Here is a 24,062-nt window from a genome sequence, read left to right as displayed (position 1 = left end):
CAGATCTGGTGGTGTGTGTGGCTCTGGGCTGTGACATGTTTGACTGTATTTCCCACACGCACAGCGCAGTTTGGATCTGCACTCGTTCCCTGGTTGATCTTTGCAGTTGAAGCACAGGCAATATGCCAAGGATTTCGGGCCCATCGATGAGGATTGTGAATGCCCGACTTGTAAGAGGTACACTCGAGCATATCTCCACGCTCTGTTCAGGAGTGACACTGCCGCCCTCCATCACATCACCATCCACAACATTGCCTACCAGCTGAACCTGATGCGCTTTATTCGTGAGAGTATTCAGCAGGAGAAATTCCCCAGCGTTCGTTCAGCAGTTCATGAAGCGGATGTATGGGAGTGTAGAACAGTACCCACGCTGGGCAGTTGAAGCATTAAGCACTGTCAATATTAAACTGGAATAAACACTGTCACCAGGAATGGGTCATGTGCTTCAAGATCTGTTGCTGGGTGAAGATGCGGAACCCGGCCACAGCATCAGTGAACGAGGCAGCTCCCATCATGTGGCTCTGATCTGTCCCACTGTTACTCTCACCCCTGTTGTGTTGCTGAATGTGTAATTTGTTACAAAAATAAAAGTGATTTAAAAAAAAAAGAAATGCTTCCTTGATAAACAATGTACAACACAAGTGACAACAATCTCCGGTTACTCGTCACAGGATTTATCCGGGAATGTGCCGATCCTGGCCAGGCTGCCTGGTGTTCAGGCTGGAGAGGGAATTTTGTTGTAGGTTAGTTGGATGCAATTCCTGGAGTAAAAATGTGAGTTGCTGATCCTGCCCTCGTCCAGCCTTCCTCAGAACCTGCCTCGTCTCTGCCCGATGTGAACAATCGGTTCCACCCCAATTGGGTGAGGTGCTGAGGAATTGACTGAAGGTTTGTTAGCTGAAGGACAGTGATAGCAAGCAGCAAATTCGTGTTGGTTTGACATTGGTAAGGACGAGGGGTTCACACACTCCATCGCAAAGGGTCACAGCTACACCTCCGCTTCTCTTCCTGTCAGCTCAGCCGTGGCACACCAACCCCACCTCACAAACCCAGAAGCTGCTCACACTTACCGCAGCTGGAGCTTCAGGATTGAGGACCACTGAGATATCTAACTGTAGGGAGTATAATGGCTGAGCCAACACCGTGTACGACCCTGGAGAGCTACCTCAGCAGATGCCCAGAGGGAACGCAGCCGTGTACCTCAGCCAGCGAGCAGCTGGGGTGCTGACAACACGGACTGGAAATACCACAGGATGACCATGGGTTTATCAACCATTGTCGACCAGGCTTTGACTGTAATTCTGCGCGGCTCCACTAGATGGTGCAGTTGGCACCCTGCAGTCTGAGATTACTCCACTAGATGGTGCAGTTGGCACCCTGCAGTCTGAGATTACTCCACTAGATGGTGCAGTTGGCACCCTGCAGTCTGAGATTACTCCACTAGATGGTGCAGTTGGCACCCTGCAGTCTGAGATTACTCCACTAGATGGTGCAGTTGGCACCCTGCAATCTGAGATTACTCCACTAGATGGTGCAGTTGGCACCCTGCATCCTGAGATTACTCCACTAGATGGTGCAGTTGGCACCCTGCAGTCTGAGATTACTCCACTAGATGGTGCAGTTGGCACCCTGCAGTCTGAGATTACTCCACTAGATGGTGCAGTTGGCACCCTGCAGTCTGAGATTACTCCACTAGATGGTGCAGTTGGCTGGGTTTAGCCAATCCTGGTTTCTACAGTAACCAATAGGCTCAAAACAAATATTAAAAGTATTTTGGAGAGAAAAAGATATTTACACTAGAGGTGTGAAATTGATATATTACTGGTCAACAGGAATAATTATTGACCAACTTTGTCAGCAAACTTCCGACAGTCAAGTATATATTTTTAATTCTATTCCCATTGCTGGATTCAGCAACAGACTGGGTATTTGTTCATCTATTCACACAGACAGGGTATTTGCTGAACTCTTATTCTATGAATAATCAATGACTCATTTCTTCTCTCGTCATTAGCAGTTGTATTAAGAATCTTGTGAAAATAAAAGAAAAAATCTCCTTCCAGAAATCATCTGGGAGATTTGCTAAAACTTTTTTTTAAATCCAGTCTCAGGGTGGACTCAATCTCTATTTGGTGTGGATTTGTTCACAGAGTGAAATGTTACATTTATAGACCACCTGACATCACCTGATGTCAGTCAGTGTCTCTTTCTGCTCCTTTAAAACAAATAACATTGAATAGGCAGTGAAACAAAAAAGAAATTACCAAAGTAAAGTTATAAAACTTGAAACTAAAATGTTATCTTGTGAGTCAATGATGCAGCTCAACCCCCGCAGTGCCCACCGGGAATGAAGAATGGCTCAAGTAACCATCTAATCCAGGGGTGGGCAAACTTTTCCGTGCAAGGGCCACATTCAGAAATTCACAATTTTAAAGGGCCGCATAGTATATTAAGTAAAATGATTACTTCACCCGGTTATGATTCTGGGCGCCTCATGTAGAACATAGAACAGTACAGCACAGAACGGGCCCTTTGGCCCTCGATGTTGTGCCGAGCAATGATCACCCTACTCAAGTCAACGTATCCACCCTATACCAGTAAGTAACCCAACAGGCCACCCCCCCCCCCCCCCCCATTAACCTTTTTTTTTAATGACTTGGTGGGCCGCATAAAGACCTTTGGCGGGCCGCATGCCATAGTTTGCCCACCCCTAATCTAATCAATACTGTGTATACTGAAACCCAACAGATACAATTAACACCCACAATCAGAGCATCTAAAAAGTCTCTAATCAGTGTGACTGCCCTGGTGTCTTAGCAGCTCAGATGAACAAATAAATCCCTTCCCACACACAGAGCAGGTGAACGGCCTCTCTCCACTGTGAACCCGCTGGTGTGTCTGCAGGTGGGACGACTGAGTGAATCCCTTCCCACACATGGGGCAGGTAAAAGGCTGCTCCCCAGTGTGAACCCGCTGGTGTGTCTGCAGGTGGTATGACTGAGCGAATCCCTTCCCACAGTCAGAGCAGGTGAACGGCCTCTCTCCGGTGTGAACTCGCTGATGTTTCTGTAGAGTGGATGAATCAATGAATCCCTTTGCACACCGAGAGCAGGTGTATGGCCGTTCTCCAGTGTGAACTCTCTGGTGTAACTTCAGGTTGGATGACTTGGTGAACCCTTTCCCACACTCAGAGCAGGTGAATGGCCTCTCCTGGGTGTGAATTCGCTGATGTAACTGAAGGTTAAATAACCGAGCGAATCCCTTCCCACACTCAGGGCAGGTGAACAGCCTCTCCCCAGTGTGGCTGCGTCGATGAATTTCCAGCTTAGATGGGGCTTTGTATCCCTTCCCACAATCCCCACATTTCCATGGCTTCTCCATTTGGCTGGTGTTTATGTGACTCGCCAGGTTTGGGAATCGGTTGATGGCTTGGCTCACACACACACACAACACACACAGTCTCTCCCTGCTATGAATGGTGTGATTTTTTTTTCAGGCTGTGTTATTTTCACAGTCAGTTAACTGTAACACTCCCACTTGTGTGTCTCAGTGCTCTTTCAGTCACACTGATGATTAAAATCTTTTGAAGTAGTCAAGGCCAATGATATTCAGGCCCTGTGAATCTGAATGTCTTTGGCAGATGCTGACATGATGTCTGGTTTGAGATTTCTGTCTGTAAATCCTCCTCTTTAAACATCCTGTAAAAGGAGTTTCCAAAATTAATTATCAGTACAGGATAGAAATTCAGAAAAGACAATTCTGTTTTTATGGAATATTGTTTTCCCTCTTGTTTCTCCCAAAACTGTAATTTTCCACCCCACACACACTCCCTCCATTCCAGCCAGACAAATAAATGTGTTAAGCTGTGGGAGGAAAGGATGTCAATGTATTTAGGGGCCTCACGGTAGCATGGTGGTTAGCATCAATGCTTCACAGCGCCAGGGTCCCAGGTTCGATTCCCGGCTGGGTCACTGTCTGTGTGGAGTCTGCACGTCCTCCCTGTGTGTGCGTGGGTTTCCTCCGGGTGCTCCGGTTTCCTCCCACAGTCCAAAGATGTGCGGGTTAGGTGGATTGGCCATGCTAAATTGCCCGTAGTGTAAGGTTAATGGGGGGATTGTTGGGTTACGGGTATACGGGTTACGTGGGTTTAAGTAGGGTGATCATTGCTCGGCACAACATCGAGGGCCGAAGGGCCTGTTCTGTGCTGTACTGTTCTATCTATCTATCTATCTATTTAAGAGAGCGCGATCTGGGCCAACCTTTCCAGGGTCTGCACCCTCCCTGGATTCACTTCCTTTCCCTTCAGTTGCTGCAAGTGACCAATTGAAGGTGAGAATGAGAAAATAAATGAAAGGGGGAGAAAAGAAAGTGTTTTACTCACAGATGTTGGAGACAGGAGTATCTTTCAGTCTGTGTGAAACTCAATCTTCATTAACCCAAAACCCGCACTTTGATTGGTTGGAGGACCAGAGTCCTTCCGGTTTTCAGCATATTCCCATTGGTCAACATCTCAGCAGGAAGTTCAAGGACGGGTTCTCCACTGCCCATACGCAACTTCCCCTCCTCCTTGGACATGCGCAGTCCCAGGCCAGGGGGTGGAGTGAGAGATCTCACTGTGGCGGGAATATCAGACGGTTGCCTAGAAACCTTGTCTGAGGAGGTGCAGGAAGAGGGGTCACAGTCGGTGGGGGCGGGGACATAGTCGCTGGGGGCGGGGACATAGTCGCTGGGGGCGGGGCTCCCGTGTCCGCGCGGCCGGCCTTCGCACTGGGACCCGGAGACATCATCGCACAGCAGAGTAATTGCTATTGGATGATTAATGCATGGCGTTATTGTGACGTCACAAACACTTCCAGCACAATATCACTGATCAAGGTTGCACGGAGCTTGTCCACTGTCAGCCCAGCAAAACTGCTGCTCCTCTGTCTGAATGAAGATTGAGCTTCACACAGATTGAAACTTCCTCCTGTCCCTAACTTCTGTGAGTAAAACACTTTCTTTTCTCCCCCTTTCCATTTCTTTACTCATTCTGACCTTCAATTGTTTAAAACCCCAGGCCCAGATAATATGTTTCCCAGGCTGCTGTGGGCTGCAAGAGAGAAGATTGCAGAGGCTCTGGTCACAGGAGCAGTGCCGGAGGACTGGAGGCAAATAATGTGGTTCCATTATTCAAAAAGTGAAGTAGGGAAAATTCAGGAAATTACAGACCAGTGAGACTAACCTCAGTGGTAGGGAAACTTTTGAAAGAGGAACTTCTTCACCCAAAGGGTTGTGAATCTGTGGAATTCCTTGCCCAGTGAAGCAGTTGAGGCTCCTTCATTACATGTTTTTAAGGTAAGGATCGATAGTTTTTTGAAGAATAAAGGGATTAAGGGTTATGGTGTTCGGGCCGGAAAGTGGAGCTGAGTCCACAAAACATCAGCCATGATCTGATTGAATGGCAGGAGCAGGCTTGAGGGGCCATATGGCCTACTCCTGCTCCTAGTTCTTATGTTCTTGTGTATGATCAAGTATGTTCACAGATGATACAAAAGTTGTTTGTATGATAAGTAGTGAGGAGGAAAGATTAAAGGGTGTAGTCGGACTGGTTAGATGGTTAGAACAGTAAGCAAATGGAATTTAACCCGTGAAAAGTGTGAGGCAATGCATTGTAGGAGGATTAAAAAGGAAAGGGAATATACAATGAATAGTAGGACTCTTGGAAGTACAGAGGGTCAGGGGGACCTTTTTAAAAAAAATAATTTTTATTGAAATTTTTACAAAATATAAACATCACAACTATATTAACAAAACAACCGCGGTAACACCCCAAGAACAACACCCACCCATCTTCAAACGCAACTACAAACAAATGAAAAAACAAAAGAACACCCAAACAACAAAAGGGAAAGAAATAACACCCGCCACATCCCACAAACCCATGTACACCGTTCTCCCTCCCACCGAACCAAACCCCCTCCCCCCCGGGGGGGGTTGCTGCTGCTGCCGGCCTATTTCCCTACCGTTCCGCCAGGAAGTCCAGGAAAGGCTGCCACCGCCTAAACAACCCTTGTACTGATCCCCTCAGGGCAAAATTCACCTTCTCCAATTTGATGAACACCGCCATATCATTGATCCAGGCCTCCACGCTTGGGGGCCTCGCATCCTTCCACTGGAGCAAGATCCTCCACCGGGCTACTAGGAACGCAAAGGCCAGAACACCGGCCTCTTTCGCCTCCTGCACTCCTGGCTCCACTGCCACCCCAAAAATTGCGAGTCCCAAGCCTGGCTTGACCCTGGATCCCACCACCCTCGACACCGTCCTTGCTACCCCCTTCCAAAACTCCCCCAGCGCTGGGCACGCCCAAAACATATGGGCGTGGTTTGCTGGACCCCCCCCGAGCACCTAGCACACCTGTCTTCGCCCCCAAAAAACCTACTCATCCTCGTCCCAGTCATGTGGGCCCTATGCAGCACCTTGAACTGAATGAGGCTAAGCCTCGCACAGGAAGAGGAGGAATTCACTCTCTCCAGGACATCCGCCTACGTCCCCTCCTCAATCTCCTCACCCAGCTCCTCTTCCCATTTACCCTTCAGTTCCTCCACCGAGGCCTCGTCTACCTCCTGCATCACCCGGTATATGTTCGAAATCCTCCCTCCTCCAACCCACAACCCCGAGAGCACCCTGTCCTGCACCCCACGTGGGGGCAGCAAGGGGAACCCCTCCACCTGCCGCCTGGCAAACGCCCTCACCTGCATCTACCTAAACATGTTCCCCGGGGGGAGCCCAAACTTCCCCTCTAACTCCCCCAAGCTCGCGAACCTCCCCTCCACAAACAGGTCCCTCAACCTCCTAACCCCTACCCTATGAGGGTCAGAGGGACCTTAATGTCCCTGTCCATAGATCTTTGAAGTCAATAGGAAAGATGGATATGGTGATTCAGAACAGATATGGGACACTTCGATTAGCTGAGGTATAGAAGATAAGAGCACGGAGGTTACGATGGAGCTGTGTAAAACACTCTTTAAGCCATAGCTGGAGTACTGAGTGCAGTTCTGGTTGCCACACTACAGGAAGGATGTGATTGCACTGGAGAGGATGCAGAGGAGATTCATTAAGCATGTTGCCTGGGCGTTTCAGCGATGAAGAGAACCTGGTTAGGAGTTTCTTGGGAGCCGAGGAGGCTGAGGAGATATGTAATATGGGTGGCACGGTAGCATAGTGGTTAGCACTGTTGCTTCACAGTGCCAGGGTCCAACGTTCGATTCTCCCCGTGTCTCCATGGATTTCCTCCGGGTGCTCCGGTTTCCTCCCACAAGTTCCGAAAGACGTGCTGTTAGGTAATTTGGACATTCTGAATTCTCCCTCTGTGTACCTGAACAGCCGCCGCAGTGTAGCAACTCGGAGCTTTTCACGGTAACTTCATTGCAGTGTTAATGTAAGCCTATCTGTGACAATAAAGATTATTATTATACAAATTTATGAAGGACACAGCTAGAGTAGATAGGAAGAGAGCTTTCCCCTTAGTTGACAGGTTAATAAACAGTGGGCAGAAATTTAAGGTGAGGGGCAGGAGATTTAGATGGGATTTGAGGAAGAACATTTTCACCAGTGGGTGGTGGGAATCTGGAACTCGCTGCCTGAAAGCGTGGCAGAGGCGGGAAACCTCACAACATTGAAGAAGCATTGAGATGAGCACTTGATAGGCCATAGCATACAAGGCTATGGTCCAAGTGATTGGAATTCATACATGCTCGATGGCTGATGCAGAAATGATGGGCCGAAGGGCCTCTGGCTCTGCTGTAAAACTCTGTTTTCATAGAATCCCTACAGTGCAGAAAGAGGCCATTGGGCCCATCAAGTCTGTACCAACTCTCCAAAAGAGCAGCCCACCGAGGCCCAAGCCCCCACCCTATCCCTAGCTAACCTTATTGGACACTAAGGGGAAATTTAGCACGGCTAATCCACCTAATCTGCACATCTTTGGAATGTGGGAGGAAACCGGAGCACCCGGAGGAAACCCACACAGACACGGGGAGAATGTGCAAACTCCACACAGACAATCAGCCGAGGCTGGAATTGAATCCGGTTCCCTCATGCTGTGAGGCAGTAGTGCAAACCACTGTGCCTCACTGTGTGTTATATGACACGGATTAGATTATTACTGATGGTTATGAAATAAAATACATTCATTATTCTTGTTTTGGACTGTAGTACAGTAGCTACGTTATATATTTCCAATCAGATTTATAACAGAAGAGGAGTCCATTGGGCCTTTTGAGTTGATGCTGACTGTCTGTTGGGCAATTCTGTCAGTCTCGAGTGGGTCCCATTCTGTAACCCTGCAGCACTCATCCAATTTCATTTAGAAATTATTATCTCTGCTTGACTCCCCTCATAGGCAGCAAGTTCAAGGACATGATCAGTCACAACCCCCTGTATCTTAACCAACCGGAACAATCCTAAACATTAAAACATTTTCAGTCCAGTAATACAGACACATATCTGTCTGGCAGCCTGCATGAAGATTTTCAGGTACCTGTCCAGGACAGGAAGCAGTGAGCAGGGATCTGTCAATCAGCCTGAATCAACACCTTCAGGAGAATTGGGAGGGTGAATATTAGATACAGCAGAGTGAGAATGGAGGGAGAGTGTGTGGGATGGAGATTTACACCTTTTGGGGAATGAGAGAGGAAAAAATGTTCCAGAGAAACTACAATTGTCTGTTCTGAATTTCTATCCTATACTGACGGTGATGGCATTTTGTAAACTCCTTTTACAGGATATTAGAAGAGGAAGGTCTACAGACAGAAATCTCAAAACGAAACATTGCATCAACATCTGACAGAGTAATTCGATTCATTGGGTTCTGAATATCATTGGCCTGTCAATCTAGAATAACAAACGTTTGTCTGTTCTGTCGGCTTCAAGAGATTTTAAACATCAGTGTGACTGGAAAAGCACCGAGACACACACACACCCGAGTGAGAGTGTTCCAGAGCACTGACTGTGGAAAGAGTTTCAACCAGATGCACAGCCTGAAAGAACATTGCACCATTCACAGCGGAGAGAGAAAGTTCCCGTATCCTGTGTGAGACTTTAACTGATTGTCCGACTTGGAGAGACACAAGGACACCAGCAACATGGAGAAACGGTGGAAATGTGGGGACTGTGGAAAGGGATTTAGGTTCCCATCTGTGCTTGAAACCCATCGACACAGTCACACCGGGGAGAAGCCGTTCACCTGCTCCGTGTGTGGGAAGGGATTCACTCAGTTGTTTCACCTGCGGAGACACAGTGTCACTCACACCAATGAGAGACCCTTTAAATGCTCTGACTGTGGGAGTGGCTTCAAAAGCTCTCGAGAACTGATCTCTCACCAGCGAGTTCACACTGAGGAAAGGCCGTTCACCTGCTCTGTGTGTGGAAAGGGATTTGCTCACTTATCTAACCTGCGGAGACACAGTGTCACTCACACCAATGAGAGACCCTTTAAATGCTCTGACTGTGGGGGTGGCTTCAAAAGCTCTCGAGAACTGACCTCTCACCAGAGAGTTCACACTGGGGGGAGGCCGTTCACCTGCTCTGACTGTGGGAAGGGATTTTCTCAGTTATCCAACCTGCAGAGACATCAGCGAGTTCACACTGGGGAGAGGCCGTTCACCTGCTCTGACTGTGGGAAGGGATTCTCTCGGTTATCCAGCCAGCAGACACACCAGCGAGTTCACACTGGGGAGAAGCCGTTCGCCTGCTCTCAATGTGGGAAGGGATTCAGTCATCCATCCCACCTACGGAGCCACCAACGAGTTCACTCTGGGGAGAGGCCTTTCATCTGCTCTCAGTGTGGGAAGGGATTTTGTGTTTCATCACACCTGCTGAGACATCAACAAGTTCACAAGTGAACAAGGGATTGGATTCTGTTGTTAATATTTCTGCTCTTAATTACAGCCAGGACTGCATTGTGTTCATTCTGTCAGTTGGTCAATGGGGATGGTGGGAGGGTTTCCTTCTGCTGGACTGGCCGGTCTCACGACTTTGCCTCCTGTGGGCTGATGCTCTTTGGGCCTTGTTGTGAATACCTGGTTCCAAGTTTCACGAGGACCAGAGACTGAAAGGGTATTTGGATGTTGGAAGTTATTTTGTTCCCATTCCTGATTGGAAACCTCCAAAGCAGCCACATTGCCATGAAGATGGGCTATGGTGGTTACATGATTCTTTTGTTTAATTTATCTGGGTGTTTCTCAAAGAAGGCAACTGTCAAGGTATGAGGGACAAGTTGTGACACATTGGGAACTTATAGTAAAAAGTGTGACAATAGATAGACAATTGCTGGCATTTAAAATATTATTACATATTTACATCAAATATAAATTCCTTTTAGAAATAAAAATCCACAGGAAATGTGATGGAAACGTGGCAAGCAAAGTTTAAGATTCACATTAGTTCAAAGGAAGAGGTTCAGAAAGTGGGTAAGAGTGTAGTAACCTGAGGATTGGGAACTTCTTTAGAATTCAGCAAAGGCGGACCAAGAAACTGATGATGAGGAATTAGAATATGAGAGCAAACTCAGAATACTCAACATGGATTTAGGAATAGGGAATCATGTTTGACGAACGTTTTGAAGATTTTGAGGATGTCACTAACAGAATTGATCAAGGAGAGTCCGTGGATGTAGTACACTTGGAGGTTCAGGATGTTCTTTGATAAACACCCCACAGGAGGTTAGTTAGCAAAATGAAAGCCCACATGGGATAGGAGGTAATATACTGGTGCTGCAGTGGTTAGCCCTGCTGCCTACAGCACTGAGGACCCAGGTTCGATCCTGGCCCCAGGTCACTGTCCATGTGGAGTTTGCACATTCTCCCCGTTTCTGCATGGGTCTCACTCCATCAACCCAAAGATGTGCAGGGTAGGTGGATTGGTCATGCTAAATTGCCCCTTAATTGGATACTCTAAATTTAATTTTAAAAATGTAGATACTCTGCCATCTTTCTATTCCCACTACTATAAATTCTCCTGTCTCTCCCTGTAATGGACCCACGTTTGTCTTAGCCAAATATTTCCTTTTTACGTACCTATAGAAGCTTTTACAGTCCACACACGGCAGCTACTGTTTGGTGGTCTATAAACAACTCTTCCCAATGTTTGCTGCCCTCTGCTGTTTCTTAGCTCCACCCAAACAGTTTCCACATTTTGTATTCCTGATCTGAGATCCTCCCTTTTGTACTGACATCATCCTTGTTATCGGCGCAGCACCGCCTCCTTTTCCTTTTTGCCCGCAGTATTAACAAACATAATGATCAGACCTTCAGGCCCAGCACCAATCCCTGTGACACATGGCTCGTTGCATCTTGCCAACCAGAAAATGACCTATTTATGCCGACTCTCGGTTTTCTGGTAGCTCGTCAATCATTCACCGTGAAAGACAGTTCTGGGGTTAAAGCCTGCAGATTGGGAAAAGAAAAGAATGGAAACCTCTGGAATGAATAATCACTTTGGACTGGTTCTGAGAGAATTAAGTTTCAACTTCCAGGGTAGAGTAGAGAATAATTGTGGAGTGATTTTAGATTGTGTAAAAGGGAAAAGTTATATTTTATACTTTGTAGGTTTCCTTCAAAAATAGTGTTTAGTTAACGTTGATTCTATTTTGTTTGTTGCAGCAAAAATCATAAAGACTTCTTGTCATGTGATCCTTTAATTTGTTGACTGGGAATTTGAATTTTAAATATGATAGATACAGATATAGAACAGTACAGCACAGAACAGGCCCTTCGGCCCTCGATGTTGTGCCGAGCAATGATCACCCTACTCAAGTCAACGTATCCACCCTATACCAGTAACCCAACAACCCCCCCCACCCCCCCCACCCCCCCCACCCCCCCCCCACCCCCCCACCCCCCCCCCCACCCCCCCCCACCCCCCCCCCCACCCCCCCCCACCCCCCCCCCACCCCCCCACCCCCCCACCCCCACCCCCCCCACCCCCCCCCACCCCCCCCACCCCCCCACCCCCCCCCCCCACCCCCCCCCACCCCCCCCCACCCCCCACCCCCCACCCCCCACCCCCCACACCCCCCCCCCACCCCCCACCCCCACCCCCCACACCCCCCCCCACACCCCCCCCACACCCCACCCCACACCCCACCCCCCCCCCACCCCACCCCACCCCCACCCCCACCCCCCCCCACCCCACCCCACCCATTAACCTTATTTTTTAGGACACTAAGGGCAATTTAGCATAGCCAATCCACCTAACCCGCACATCTTTCGACTGTGGGAGGAAACCGGAGCACCCGGAGGAAACCCACGCACACATGGGGAGGACGTGCAGACTCCGCACAGACAGTGACCCAGCTGGGAATCGAACCTGGGACCCTGGAGCTGTGACGCATTTATGCTAACCACCATGCTACCATGCTGCCCTTAGTTACTGATCTTTACAGCGATCGTAATCCACAAGTTTTGACTTCCCATTTGAGCCTCCGGCACCTTTCTGTCTCTATTGCTCGTGTCAATGACAGGCAGGCAATGGAGCGGAGGGCTGAATTTAGCTGGGACCTGCGCTCCAGTTGGGAAATTGCCACGGGTGTGACACTAATAAAGAGACAGGAAGGTGCTGAAGGACTGACTGGAAAATGGATCCCCAACCAATCAGGGTTCTGCGGTGGGGTAACTGGGGCTGATGGGGACGTGACCCCCAGGTTCAGTGCATCTGTGTCCAATGTGGGGAGTCACAGGAGCAGGGTACGGGGAGCTGAAGAGAAACATTTGGGTCTAGAACATTGTGAACATGTTTTTATTCTGGTTATTCTTTTACTCTGGTTGTCTTTGATCCTCAAGTCATTTTCTGATTTTTTTTAACACATGTTCTGTTTCATTAATAAACTTGTTTCATTAAAAATATTTGTTTTTTTTTGTCTTTTTCTGATTAAATTCATTCACTTTGGGGAAAGTGGGTGAGAGGGGTTGGCAGGCTCTTTAACAGAGAGTGAGGCCCTCTAAGGTAATTAGCAAAGGAGCCAGAGGGGTGGAGATTTGATTTTTATTTTGACACACAATGTTTCAAAATGAGATTCCGGGATGAACTAATTTGATCCAGGCTCTTTGAGGAAGTAACACGGAATGTCAATAAAGGGGAACCTGGAGATGTGGTTTATCTAGATTTCCAGAAGGTATTTTCCAAGGGGCCACATCAAAGGTCACTGCACAAAATAGGAGCTCATGGTGTGGGGGGGGGTTTAACATATCAGCATGGATAGAGGATTGGTTAGCTAACAGGAAGCAGAGAGGGGGTATAAATGGGTAATTTCTGGGTTGGTGAGATCTGACAAGTGGAGTGACACAGGGATCAGTGCTGGGCCTTCAACTATTTACAATCTATTAATGAGTTGGGTGATGGGATTGAATGTATGGCGGCTAAGTTTTCTGATGATCTAAAGAGAGTTCAGAAAGTAATTTGTGAAGTGGACATAAGGAGTCTGCAAAGGACGTTAAGCGAATGGACAAAAACTTGACAGATGGAGGATAACGTGGGAAAATGTGAATTGTCCACTTTGGCAGGAAGGATTAAATAAAACAATATCATTTAAATGGTGAGACATTGCAGAACGATGAGGTACAGAGGGATCTGGGTGTCATTGTACAAGAATCACAATAAGTTAGTTTATAGGTACAGCCAGCGGCTCGATCGAGTCCTTAAACAGTTTAATCAGGCTTTATCGAGTGAGTTGAAATCACTTGGGAAGCACAATGGAATATTATGTGTATGGCAAAGGGACTGGAATATAAAAGTCGGGATGTTTTGCTGCAGTTGTACAGGGCCTTGGTGAGACCATATTTAGAGCACTGTGTACAGTTTGGGTCTCCTTATTTCAGAAATGAGATAGTTGCATTAGAAGCGGTTCAGAGGAGGTTGACTCCCCGGATTCCTGGAATGATGGGGTTATCCTCTGAGGAAAGGTTTGATAGGTTGGGCCTGTATCCATTGCAGTTTAGAAGAATGAGAGAGGATCTCGTGTGTTTCAATCAGATCATGAGTGGAACTGACAGAGAGATTGCTGAGAGAATGTTTCCCCTTGTAGGAGAGACTAGAATTAGGGGACACGGCTTAAAGATTAGAGGTGTCCCATTTAAGACACGGATGAGAATATTATTTTACTCCTGAGGGCCGTGGGTCTGTGAATCTCTCTTTCTCCAGAGAGTGCTGGAGGCAGGATCAGTGAATATGTTTTCAGATTGAATTTGATAGATTCTCGATTGACGAAGGAGTGAAAGATTCTCGATTGACGAGGGAGTGAAAGGGTGGAGGAAGGAAAGTGGAGTTAAGACCACAATCAGATCAGCCCTGATCTTATTGAATGGTGGAGTGGGCTTGAGGGGCCGAATGGCCTGTTCCTGTGTCTGAGCAGTAATATCAAAGTGCAGCAGCATTCCCATTACACTCTGGGTAGAAGCACCATCTCCAGGTAAATGCTCCCTGCTCTGCCCCAGATGCCATGGTCCCAGTCAGTGGAATATGTAAAACCTCAACAAATCTCTGTGCTCAGGGAATCCCTTCTTATACTTTATTACATCACAAAGGCTATGGAGACTGATTTAACCCAATCATTGCTGAGCTAACATTTGAACAGACCAATTACAAAGCCTGTCATTGAACCATCTGTACACGCCCAAGCCACGTCAAACTCTCAAACAATTGTCTTCCCCACGCTCCGTCCCCGGTACAGGGAGTCAGCATTCCCATGCCAAGCAGTGAAAACATGGTGGCCTTGACACCCAGGTGTTGTCTAGGATTCCAGGCACTCTTGTTTTCTCTGTCCTCTGGGAGCTGTTTATCTCCCTGTTCCCACTCAGCAAGTCGTCTGTTCTCAGCTCTGCTTGATTTCTGAGGGAGTTTGGTCCCTTTTACACCTTTCAGATCAATAAAACATTTGGTCAGTGAAGACCCAAACCACAATATCCCATCCTGTCACCTGTCAGCCATCCTTACCCAGAGCGTAATCACAACAGGAATAAAAACAGGAGAAATGTAACAATCAAATTCAAAATAAATCCACAGCCAGTCATAGAATTTAATTTAATGTTCACTCATTAGCAACAAAACCCAAAGTAGGGAGCCCCCCAGGAATCTTATTGTCCAACCTGGAGGGAGAGAACTCTCTCTCCAACCCCTCACTCAGTTATTTTTCCGTTCTGTTCTGGCTCCACCTGGGACAACATGTACTTGATATTCTCTTCTCCTGAACTAGCGCCGTGAGTTCCAAGTTCCAAACATGGATGTAAAAGATTCTCTCTTTACCTCTATCCAACTTGTGGACAGTTCTTACTCAGTATTATTTCTCCCAAGCCCTTCATTGTCCCATTATCACTTTAATTTCACTCCCACTTTGCCCATGTCCAGTGTGTTTAATTCTATCCTTGATTAGGGATAGTCAGCACGGATTTGTGAGGGGTAGGTCTTGCCTTACAAGTCTTATTGAATTCTTTGAGGAGGTGACCAAGCATGTGGATGAAGGTAAAGCAGTGGATGTAGTGTACATGGATTTTAGTAAGGCATTTGATAAGGTTCCCCATGGTAGGCTTATGCAGAAAGTAAGGAGGCATGGGATAGTGGGAAATTTGGCCAGTTGGATAACAAACTGGCTAACCGATAGAAGACAGAGAGTTGTGGTGGATGGCAAATATTCAGCCTGGAGCCCAGTTATCAGTGGCGTACCGCAGGGATCAGTTCTGGGTCCTCTGCTGTTTGTGATTTTCATTAACGACTTGGATGAGGGAGTTGAAGGGTGGGTCAGTAAATTTGCAGATGATACAAAGATTGGTGGAGTTGTGGATAGTGAGGAGGGCTGTTGTCGGCTTCAAAGAGACATAGATAGAATGCAGAGCTAGGCTGAGAAGTGGCAGATGGAGTTTAACCCTGACAAGTGTGAGGTTGTCCATTTTGGAAGGACAAATCTGAATGCGGAATACAGGGTTAATGGTAGGGTTCTTGGCAATGTGGAGGAGCAGAGAGATCTTGGGGTCTATGTTCATTGTTCTTTGAAAGTTGCCACTCAAGTGGATAGAGCTGCGAAGAAGGCCTATGGTGTGCTAGCGTTCATTAGCAGAGGGATTGAATTTAAGAGCCGTGAGGTGATGATGCAGCTGTACAAAACCTTGGTCAGGCCACATTTGGAGTACTGTGTGCAGTTCTGGTCACCTCATTTTAGGAAGGATGTGGAAGCTTTGGAAAAGGTGCAGAGGAGATTTACCAGGATGTTGCCTGGAATGGAGAGTAGGTCATACGAGGAAAGATTGAGGGTGCTGGGCCTTTTCTCATTGGAACGGAGAAGGATGAGGGGCGACTTGATAGAGGTTTATAAGATGATCAGGGGAATAGATAGAGTAGATAGTCAGAGACTTTTTCCCCGGGTGGAACACACCATTACAAGGGGACATAAATTTAAGATAAATGGTGGAAGATATAGAGGGGATGTCAGAGGTAGGTTCTTTACCCAGAGAGTAGTGGGGGCATGGAATGCACTGCCTGTGGTAGTAGTTGAGTCGGAAAATTTATGGACCTTCAAACGGCTATTGGATAGGTACTTGGATTAGGGTAGAATAAGGGAGTGTAGGTTAACTTCTTAAGGGCAGCACGGTAGCATTGTGGATAGCACAATTGCTTCACAGCTCCAGGGTCCCAAGTTCGATTTCGACTTGGGTCACTGTCTGTGTGGAGTCTGCACATCCTCCCCGTGACTGCGTGGGTTTCCTCCGGGTACTCCGGTTTCCTCCCACAGTCCAAAGATGTGCAGGTTGGGTGGATTGGCCATGACAAATTGTCCAAAATTCTATGATTAACCTAGGACAAAAGTTTGGCGCAACATCGTGGGCCGAAGGGCCTGTTCTGTGCTGTATTTCTCTATCTATCTCTATCTCTATCTATCCTGAATGTTTTAAAGTCAGTTTCTCTCTGGAGTGTGTGTCAATGTCTTGATGATGTCACAATGGTGTCTCAATCCCCTGACCACATTAACCATTTCATCTCCTGCTGTGTCTCCAGTAGCTGTGTGTGTTTGGGACCCGGTCTTCAGTCCATTTCACCGTGAACTTCCACATATAAATTGCAGAACATGTAATAATCCCCATCCGCACACTCCCTCCAGTGTCCGTACAGCATGCTACACATCCTTGACTCTCAGATCATCTCATCACAAGATCCAAGGGTGTGTTGGTCCCGAGATCTTTGCTTATTTCCCTGTTACGGTGTTGATATTTCCAGTCAGGTCTGGGGCTTTCAATTGTGATTTGCTTGAAAAAAAAAGTTAATCATCAAAGGATAGAAATATTGGCAAGAGAAAGTGATCAACGCATTCATCTCATCTACACTTTCCTGACTTTCGCTAGAATGTAGGTGGAAACCAAATTGATATATTCCAGTTAATTACAACAAAGGTGAGTTATTCCAATTCCTTTATTGTCTAGGATTTATTTTTCCAATAATCTTTAAAACAGAAATTAAACACTCCCAACTGATCCCAGCTATTAACATACTCAGCAGCTGGCCGATTAGCTCAGTTGATTAGAGCATGGTGTTAATAACGTCAAGGTCGTGGGTTTGATCCCCATACGGGCTATTCTTTCCTTTATGGGCGGCACGGTTATAATAATAATTTTTATTGTCACAAGTAGGCTTTCATTAACACTGCAATGAAGTTACTGTGAAAAGCCCCTAATCGCCACATTCCAGTGCCTGTTCAGGTACACTGAGGGAGAATTCAGAATGTCCAATTCACCTAACAGTACGATTTTCGGAACTTGTGGGTGGAAACCGGAGCACCCGTAGGAAACCCACGCAGACACAGGGAGAACGTGCTGACTCCACACAGACAGTGACCCAAGCCGGAATCGAACCTGGGACCCTGGCGCTGTGAAGTAACAATGCTACCCACTGTGCTGCCGTGCTGCCCCACAGTGGTTCCGAATCCAGAGGTGGTGATCTTCGGTATGACGAAAGACCCGGGAGCCCAGGAGATGAGAGAAGCCGACGGCCTGGCCTTTAGCTCCCTGGTGGCCCAGAGATGGATCTTACTCGGTTGGAGGGACTCGGAGCCCCCGAAGCCGGGGGGGTGGGTTAGCAACATGGCAGGTTTTCTCAGACTCGAAAAAAATGTAATTTGCCTTGTGTGGTATGTTGCAGGGGTTTGCTCGGAGGTGGCAGCCGTTCATTGACTTCTTTGAGAAAAATTAAGTTTTTAGCAGGGGGCGGGGCCGGGGCAGGAAAGGGGAGGCATGGGAGAAATGAGTAGGGATGGGAGAACCAATGGAGTGGCAGGCACAGCATGAAATCTTATGACACTAGGCTAAAGTCCAACAGGTTTGTTTTGAATCACTAGCTTTCAGAGCGCAGCTCCTTCCTCGGGTGAATGAAGTGGTGGGTTCCAGAAACCCATATTTGGACAAAGTCAATGATGCAAGACGATACTTTGAATGTGAGTGTTTGCAGGTAATTAAGTCTTTCCAGGTCCAAACGAAGCAACTAGAGCGAGGAATAATCAGAGATTCACACAGATCTCAAACCAGGACAGTTGGTAGGATTTTGCAAGCCCAGGCCAGATGGTTGGGGGTGAATGTAATGCGACATGAATCCAAGGTCCCAGGCGCCGATTCCAGAGGTGGCGATCTTTGGAGTGTCGGAAGAGCCAGGAGTCCAGAGGGCAAGAGAGGCTGACGTTTTGGCCTTTGCCTTCCTGGTAGCTGTCATAATATACAGTTGTATGTAATGGAGTGCAGACAGGCAGTGATTGACACACATGTTGACCAGTAAGCACACAGAACAGAGCAGCCAATCACCAGACAGGACACTACCACTATAAAGCCAGAGGGCACTAGGTTTCCCGCACTCTCTGGACCCAGCCTCTGAGATAGTCAGAGCTTGTGAGCGTTAGCCAGTGCAAACACCATGCGGTAGCTAGTAAGTCTGGTCAGGCTAGTACTAGGTCTCCAGTTAAGTCAGCATAGTGTTAACCCACAGTTAAACATGTATAGTAGTTAATGCATTAAATAAAATCGTGTTGCATCTTATCCAGTGTTGGAGGTCTGTCTCTCGCTACACTGCATCAAGTGCAGTCCACGTCGACCCAGCCTGCCTAACACATCAGTAGCCAGAGACTGATTCTGTTAATGTGGAGAGACTCGAAGCCCCCGAAACTAGAGACCTGGGTTAGTGACATGGCTGGGTTTCTCAGTGTCGGGAAAATAAAGTTCACCCTGAGAGGGTTAATGTCAGTGTTCATCCGGAGGTGGCAGCCGTTCGTCGACTTTCTCAGAGAAAATTAAAATGCCAGTAGAGGCACAAATCTAGAAGGGGGGGGGGGGGGTTGGCTATTGTTTCATTGTTGGGGGTGCGAAGATCAGCATGGGGATGGAAATGTTTCATGTATTGTGTTTATGTCGCTGTTATCGTCAGGATTATAAAAACTACAAATACTCTAGTAAAATGTTTTTTTTTAAATGAATCCAAGGTCCGGTTGAGGCCGTATTCACGTGTGCGGAACTCGGCTACAAGTTTTTGTTCGGGGATTCTGCGTTGTCACGCGTCCTGAAGGCCGCCTTGGAGAAAGTTTACCAGGCAGGAATGTTCCCTTCCAGTCCGGGAACACTTCAGCAGTCAAGGGCATTCAGCCTCTGATCTCTGGGTAAGCGTTTTCCAGCCTTTAAGTGAACATGAACCTTTGCAGATTTGGATGGTGTTTCTTCCAATTTAATCCAATTCTTGACTTCCTTATTTAACCATGGATGATGCATTCTTCTCAAAAAGCATTTCCTCACTGGGATAAATCTTTGCTGAGAGTTATTGAGAGTCAGCCACTGCAACACTGATGTTCTAACTTTTAACCCAGTTTCCCAGTTCACCTGAGCCAGCTCGCCCTTCAGAACCTTCGAGATACTTTGATTTACGTTTGAAACACTGGCCTTAGACCGATGCTTGTCACTTTCAAACTGAATGTGCAATTCATGATCATTATGATCATTGTTACGTAAAGGCTCCATCACCATTAGGATATTGATTAATCCTGTCTTGTTTCACATTACCAGGTCTAGGATGACAAGTGTCCTGGTTAGCTCAAGAACGTACGCTCAAAGAAATGTTTTTTTAATCGTTCATGGGATGTGGGCATCACTGGCTGAGCCTGCATCTGTTTCCCAATCCTGAGGGCATTTAAGAGTCAATCACATGGGCGCCACAGCGACACAGTGGTTAGCTCTGCTGCCTCACGGCGCTGAGGACCCGGGTTTTGATCATGGCCTGGGTCACTGTCCATGTGCAATTTGCATATTCTCCCTGTGTCTGCGTGGGTCTCATCCCCACAACACAAAGATGTGCACAGTAGGTGGATTGGCCGTGCTAAATTGCCCCTTAATTGGAAAAAAAGAATTGGGCACTTTAAATTTAAAAAAGAGTCAACCACATTGTCGTGGATCCGGACTCACATGTAGGCCAGACCAGGTAAGGGTGACAGATTTCCTTCCCTAACGGACATTAGTGAACCAGATAGGTTTTTACAACAATCAACAATGGCGTCATAGTTATATTTAGACGTTTAATTCCAGCTTTTTTTATTGAATTCAAATGTTACCATCCGCCACGGTGGTAATTAGACCCGGGTCTCCAGAGCATGACTCTGGTCTCTCGAATAAGAGTCCAGCGACAATACCACTATGTCACTACTTTCCCAGAAAGACTCTGTGAACTCATTTTCCAGATAGGTTTTGCGAATCAGATTCTCCCATGTATGTCCAAAGACGTGCAGGGTAGGTCAATTGGCCATGCTAAATTGCCCATAGTGTCCAAAAAAGGTCAGGTTCTGTTACGGGGTTAGGGTGGAGGTGTATGGATAGGGTGGAGGTGTGGGCATAGGTAGGATGCTCTTTCTAAGGGCTGGTGCAGACTCTATGGGCCAAATGGGCTTCTTCTGCACTGTACATTCTATGATTCTATGTAGATTAACACCATCCTTGAAAGAAATGTACCACAATCATCAGGCCTCATGTATTACTTCCTATACACTCTACCTAGTGTACCCACTCTTAGAAGGGCCATTAAGTAGTCCCACAAGAGACCTCACATGTTTAATATTTCTTATCATGACCCAAACTGAATCCACATCCTGATCTTTCAAGCTGAGGTGATCTCTCAGTACTGAACTAACGCCACCCTTAATAGGGGCTGGTTTAGGACAGTGGGCTAAACAGCTGGCTTGTAATGCAGAACAAGGCCAGCAGCGCAGGTCCAATTCCCGTACCAGCCTCCCCGAACAGGTGCCAGAATGTGGCGACTCGGGACTTTTCATAGTAACTTCATTGAAGCCTACTCATGACAATAAGCGATTAGTATTAATAGCAGCGATATGGGTGGCACGGTAGCAGCGGTTAGCACTGTTGTTCGATTCCTGGCTTGGGTCACTGTCTGTGCGGAGTCTGCACGTTCTCCCCGTGTCTGCGTGGGTTTCCTCCGGGTGTTCTGGTTTCCTCCCACAAATCCTGAAAGATGTACTTATTAGGTGACTTGGACATTCTGAATTCTCCCTCAGTGTTCCTGAACAGGCGACAAGGGGATTTTCACAGTAACTTCATTGCAGTGTTAATTTGAGCCTACTTGCAAAACTAATAAAGATTATTATTACAATCCTGTCACCTTTTCCCAGCTTCCTGCCATTCCGATTTGTCAACAGCTTTTCAACATTTAGATGTCAGCCTTTGTCACCTTTTGAACAAGTTGCTGTAATGTCTATCAGGACATTTACCTTTATCAGTGCTGACGATTCACCCTTTTGTTTCAAATGCTGCATTTATTTTCGCTCCCTTTTCAGGGGTTCCATAATCCAATAAGGATTTGATGAGAAACCTCTTTACCCAGTGAGTGGTGAGAATGTAGAACTCATTCCCACAGCGAGTGGTTGAAGTGAACAGCATGAATACATTGAAGGGGAAGCCAGAATCACATGAGGGAGAAAGGAATAGAAGGAGATGCTGATGGGGGAGATGAAAAGGTGTGGGTTTTGGCTCATGTGGAGCATTAATACTGACAGAGACCAATTGAGCCGTCTGGCCTGGCCCTGTGCTGTAGACTCAATGGAACAGAGACAAATCTATTATTTTAGATCTACCTGTAGTGGGGGGAAAACACTATTTACTGTCCAGGATAAAATTAATGTCCTTCATCAGCTTCTGTGGATCATTTCAGTGGAAATGTGCTCTCCCAGGCTCAAAGAGCATCAGCCCATTGGAAGCAAAGTCGTGAGACCGGCCAGTCCAGCAGAAAGAAACCCTGCGACCCTCCCACTGCACCAAGTGTCAGAATGAACATAGTTCAGTACTAGATGTGATTAACAGCAGCAATAACAACAGAATCCCCCCCTATCATCACTCGTGAATGTGCTGGTGTCTCTGCAGGTAACATAACAGACTGAATCTCTTCCCACACATGGAGCAGGGGAACGGTCTCTCACCGTTGTGAACTCGCTGGTGTCTCATCATAGTTCTTGAATGATTGAAACGCTTTCCACACATGGAGCAGATGAATGGTCTCTCCCCAGTGTGAACTCGTCGGTGTGTCAGCAGATTGGATGAATCACTGAATCCCCTCCCACACTGAGAGCAGGTGAATGGCTTTTCCCCACTGTGAACTCGCTGGTGTGTCAGCAAGTGGAATAACCGAGAGAATGCTTTCCCACAAACAGTGCAAGTGAATGACCTCTCCCCAGTGTGAACTCGCTGATGTGTCAGCATGTGAGATGAATTACTGAATCCCTTTCCACACACAGAGCAAGTGAACGGCCTTTCCCCAGTGTGAACCCGTTGGTGTTCCAGTAGGTGGGATGACTGAATGAATCTCTTCCCACACTCAGAGCAGATGAACGGTCTCTCCCCAGTGTGGACTCGCTGGTGTCTCTGCAGGGTGGATACGTCACTGAATCCCTTTCCACACTCAGAGCAAGTGAACGGCTTCTCCCCAGTGTGAACACGCTGGTGTGTCAGCAGGTGGGATAACTGACGAAATCCCTTCCCACATTGAGAGCAGTTGAATGGCCTCTCCCCAGTGTGACTGCATTGATGGATTTCCAGCTTTGATGGGAAATTGAATTCCTTCCCACAGTCCCCACATTTCCAAGGTTTCTCCATTGTGCAGATGTCCATGACTCTCCAAATTTGATGATCAGTTTAAGCCTTCTCCACACACACAAGACTGGTACAGTCACTTCCCATTGTGAATGGTGCAATGTTTTTCAGACTGTTTAACTGGTTAAAGTTCTTTTCACAGTTTGTGCTCTGCAACACTCTCACTCAGGTGTGTGTGTGTGTGTCTCGGTGCTTTTCCAGTCACGCTGATGTTTAAAATCTTTGAAGCTGACAGGTCGGACAAACATTTCTCCTTCCAGATTCAAAGGCCGATGATTCAGGTCCCAAGGTATCGAGTGACTCTGACAGATCCCAGACGTGACGTTTGCGATTTCTTTCAAAGGTGGGTAATATTCACCATGCAAAAATTGCGTGACTGTCAGATCTTGATGTGACGTCTGGTTTGAGATTTCAGTCTGAAATTCTCCCTTACCAGTATCCTGTAAAATGGATTTACAAAAGTCATCACTGTCAGTACAGAAAAGAAACTGAGAAAAATTTTAGTTTCTATGGAACAATTTTCCTTTCTCATTCCCCAAAGCTGTAAGTCTCCATCCCACACACTCTCTCTCCATTCTCTCTGCTGTCTCTAATATTAATCGTCCCAATTCTCCTGAAGGTGCTGATTGACAGATCCATGCTCACTGCTTCCTTTCATGGACACAGAGCTGAAAATCTTCTTGCAGGCTGCCAGACATATGTCTATATTACTGGACTAAAAATATACAGACTGGATTCACTTATTTTCCCTTCAGTTGCTGCAAGTCACCAATATCCTCCCAGAATGAGAAAAGAAATGGAAAAGGGAAACATGATTCCTCCCAAATGTTGCCCAGAGGAGGAGCTTTTAAACTGTTACTCATTGTCCTACTTCCGACCTGTGACGTCACAGTAGAGCCCTGCCGGAATCAGCCAATAAGAAC

General features: G+C 47.0%; 3 protein-coding genes across 6 annotated transcripts in view; 1 reads left to right on the top strand and 2 right to left on the bottom strand.

Annotated features, from left to right (window-relative positions):
- LOC119951581 (zinc finger protein 229-like) overlaps positions 1–4,621 on the bottom strand; it is an 80,357-nt gene extending 75,736 nt beyond the window's left edge. Inside the window, exons 1-2 of the mRNA XM_038774766.1 lie at positions 4,382–4,621; positions 2,789–3,698 (exon numbers count right to left, since the gene is read on the bottom strand). Coding sequence (XP_038630694.1) covers positions 2,789–3,381 — 593 coding nt within the window. The 5' untranslated portion in view covers positions 3,382–3,698; positions 4,382–4,621. The remainder of the gene's footprint in view (positions 1–2,788; positions 3,699–4,381) is intronic.
- Positions 4,622–4,737: 116 nt separating this feature from the next.
- LOC119951833 (gastrula zinc finger protein XlCGF7.1-like) lies at positions 4,738–10,871 on the top strand. The gene is made up of 2 exons (XM_038775201.1): positions 4,738–4,981; positions 8,763–10,871. Exon 2 carries the CDS (start codon positions 9,124–9,126, stop codon positions 9,880–9,882), a length of 759 nt encoding a protein of 252 aa, XP_038631129.1. The 5' UTR covers positions 4,738–4,981; positions 8,763–9,123; the 3' UTR covers positions 9,883–10,871.
- A 5,975-nt stretch (positions 10,872–16,846) lies between these two features.
- LOC119951829 (gastrula zinc finger protein XlCGF7.1-like) lies at positions 16,847–24,041 on the bottom strand. Of its 4 annotated transcripts, none has more exons than XM_038775196.1 (2): positions 22,470–23,992; positions 16,847–17,268 (listed from the first exon to the last, which is right to left on the bottom strand). In XM_038775196.1, the coding sequence occupies exons 1-2, from the start codon at positions 23,155–23,157 to the stop codon at positions 17,255–17,257; spliced, it is 702 nt and encodes a 233-aa protein (XP_038631124.1). In that variant the 5' UTR covers positions 23,158–23,992; the 3' UTR covers positions 16,847–17,254. The 4 variants fall into 4 exon arrangements, 2 of the variants coding, with proteins under 2 accessions (XP_038631124.1, XP_038631123.1); XR_005457681.1 differs by having other exon boundaries at positions 16,848–17,268; positions 21,765–23,992; XR_005457682.1 differs by having other exon boundaries at positions 16,848–17,268; positions 22,128–23,992.
- Positions 24,042–24,062: the final 21 nt, after the last annotated feature.

This window comes from Scyliorhinus canicula, chromosome 17 (genome assembly GCF_902713615.1).
Source record: "Scyliorhinus canicula chromosome 17, sScyCan1.1, whole genome shotgun sequence".
NCBI classification, from domain to species: domain Eukaryota; kingdom Metazoa; phylum Chordata; class Chondrichthyes; order Carcharhiniformes; family Scyliorhinidae; genus Scyliorhinus; species Scyliorhinus canicula.
This window is presented reverse-complemented; position numbering and strand designations above follow the sequence as displayed.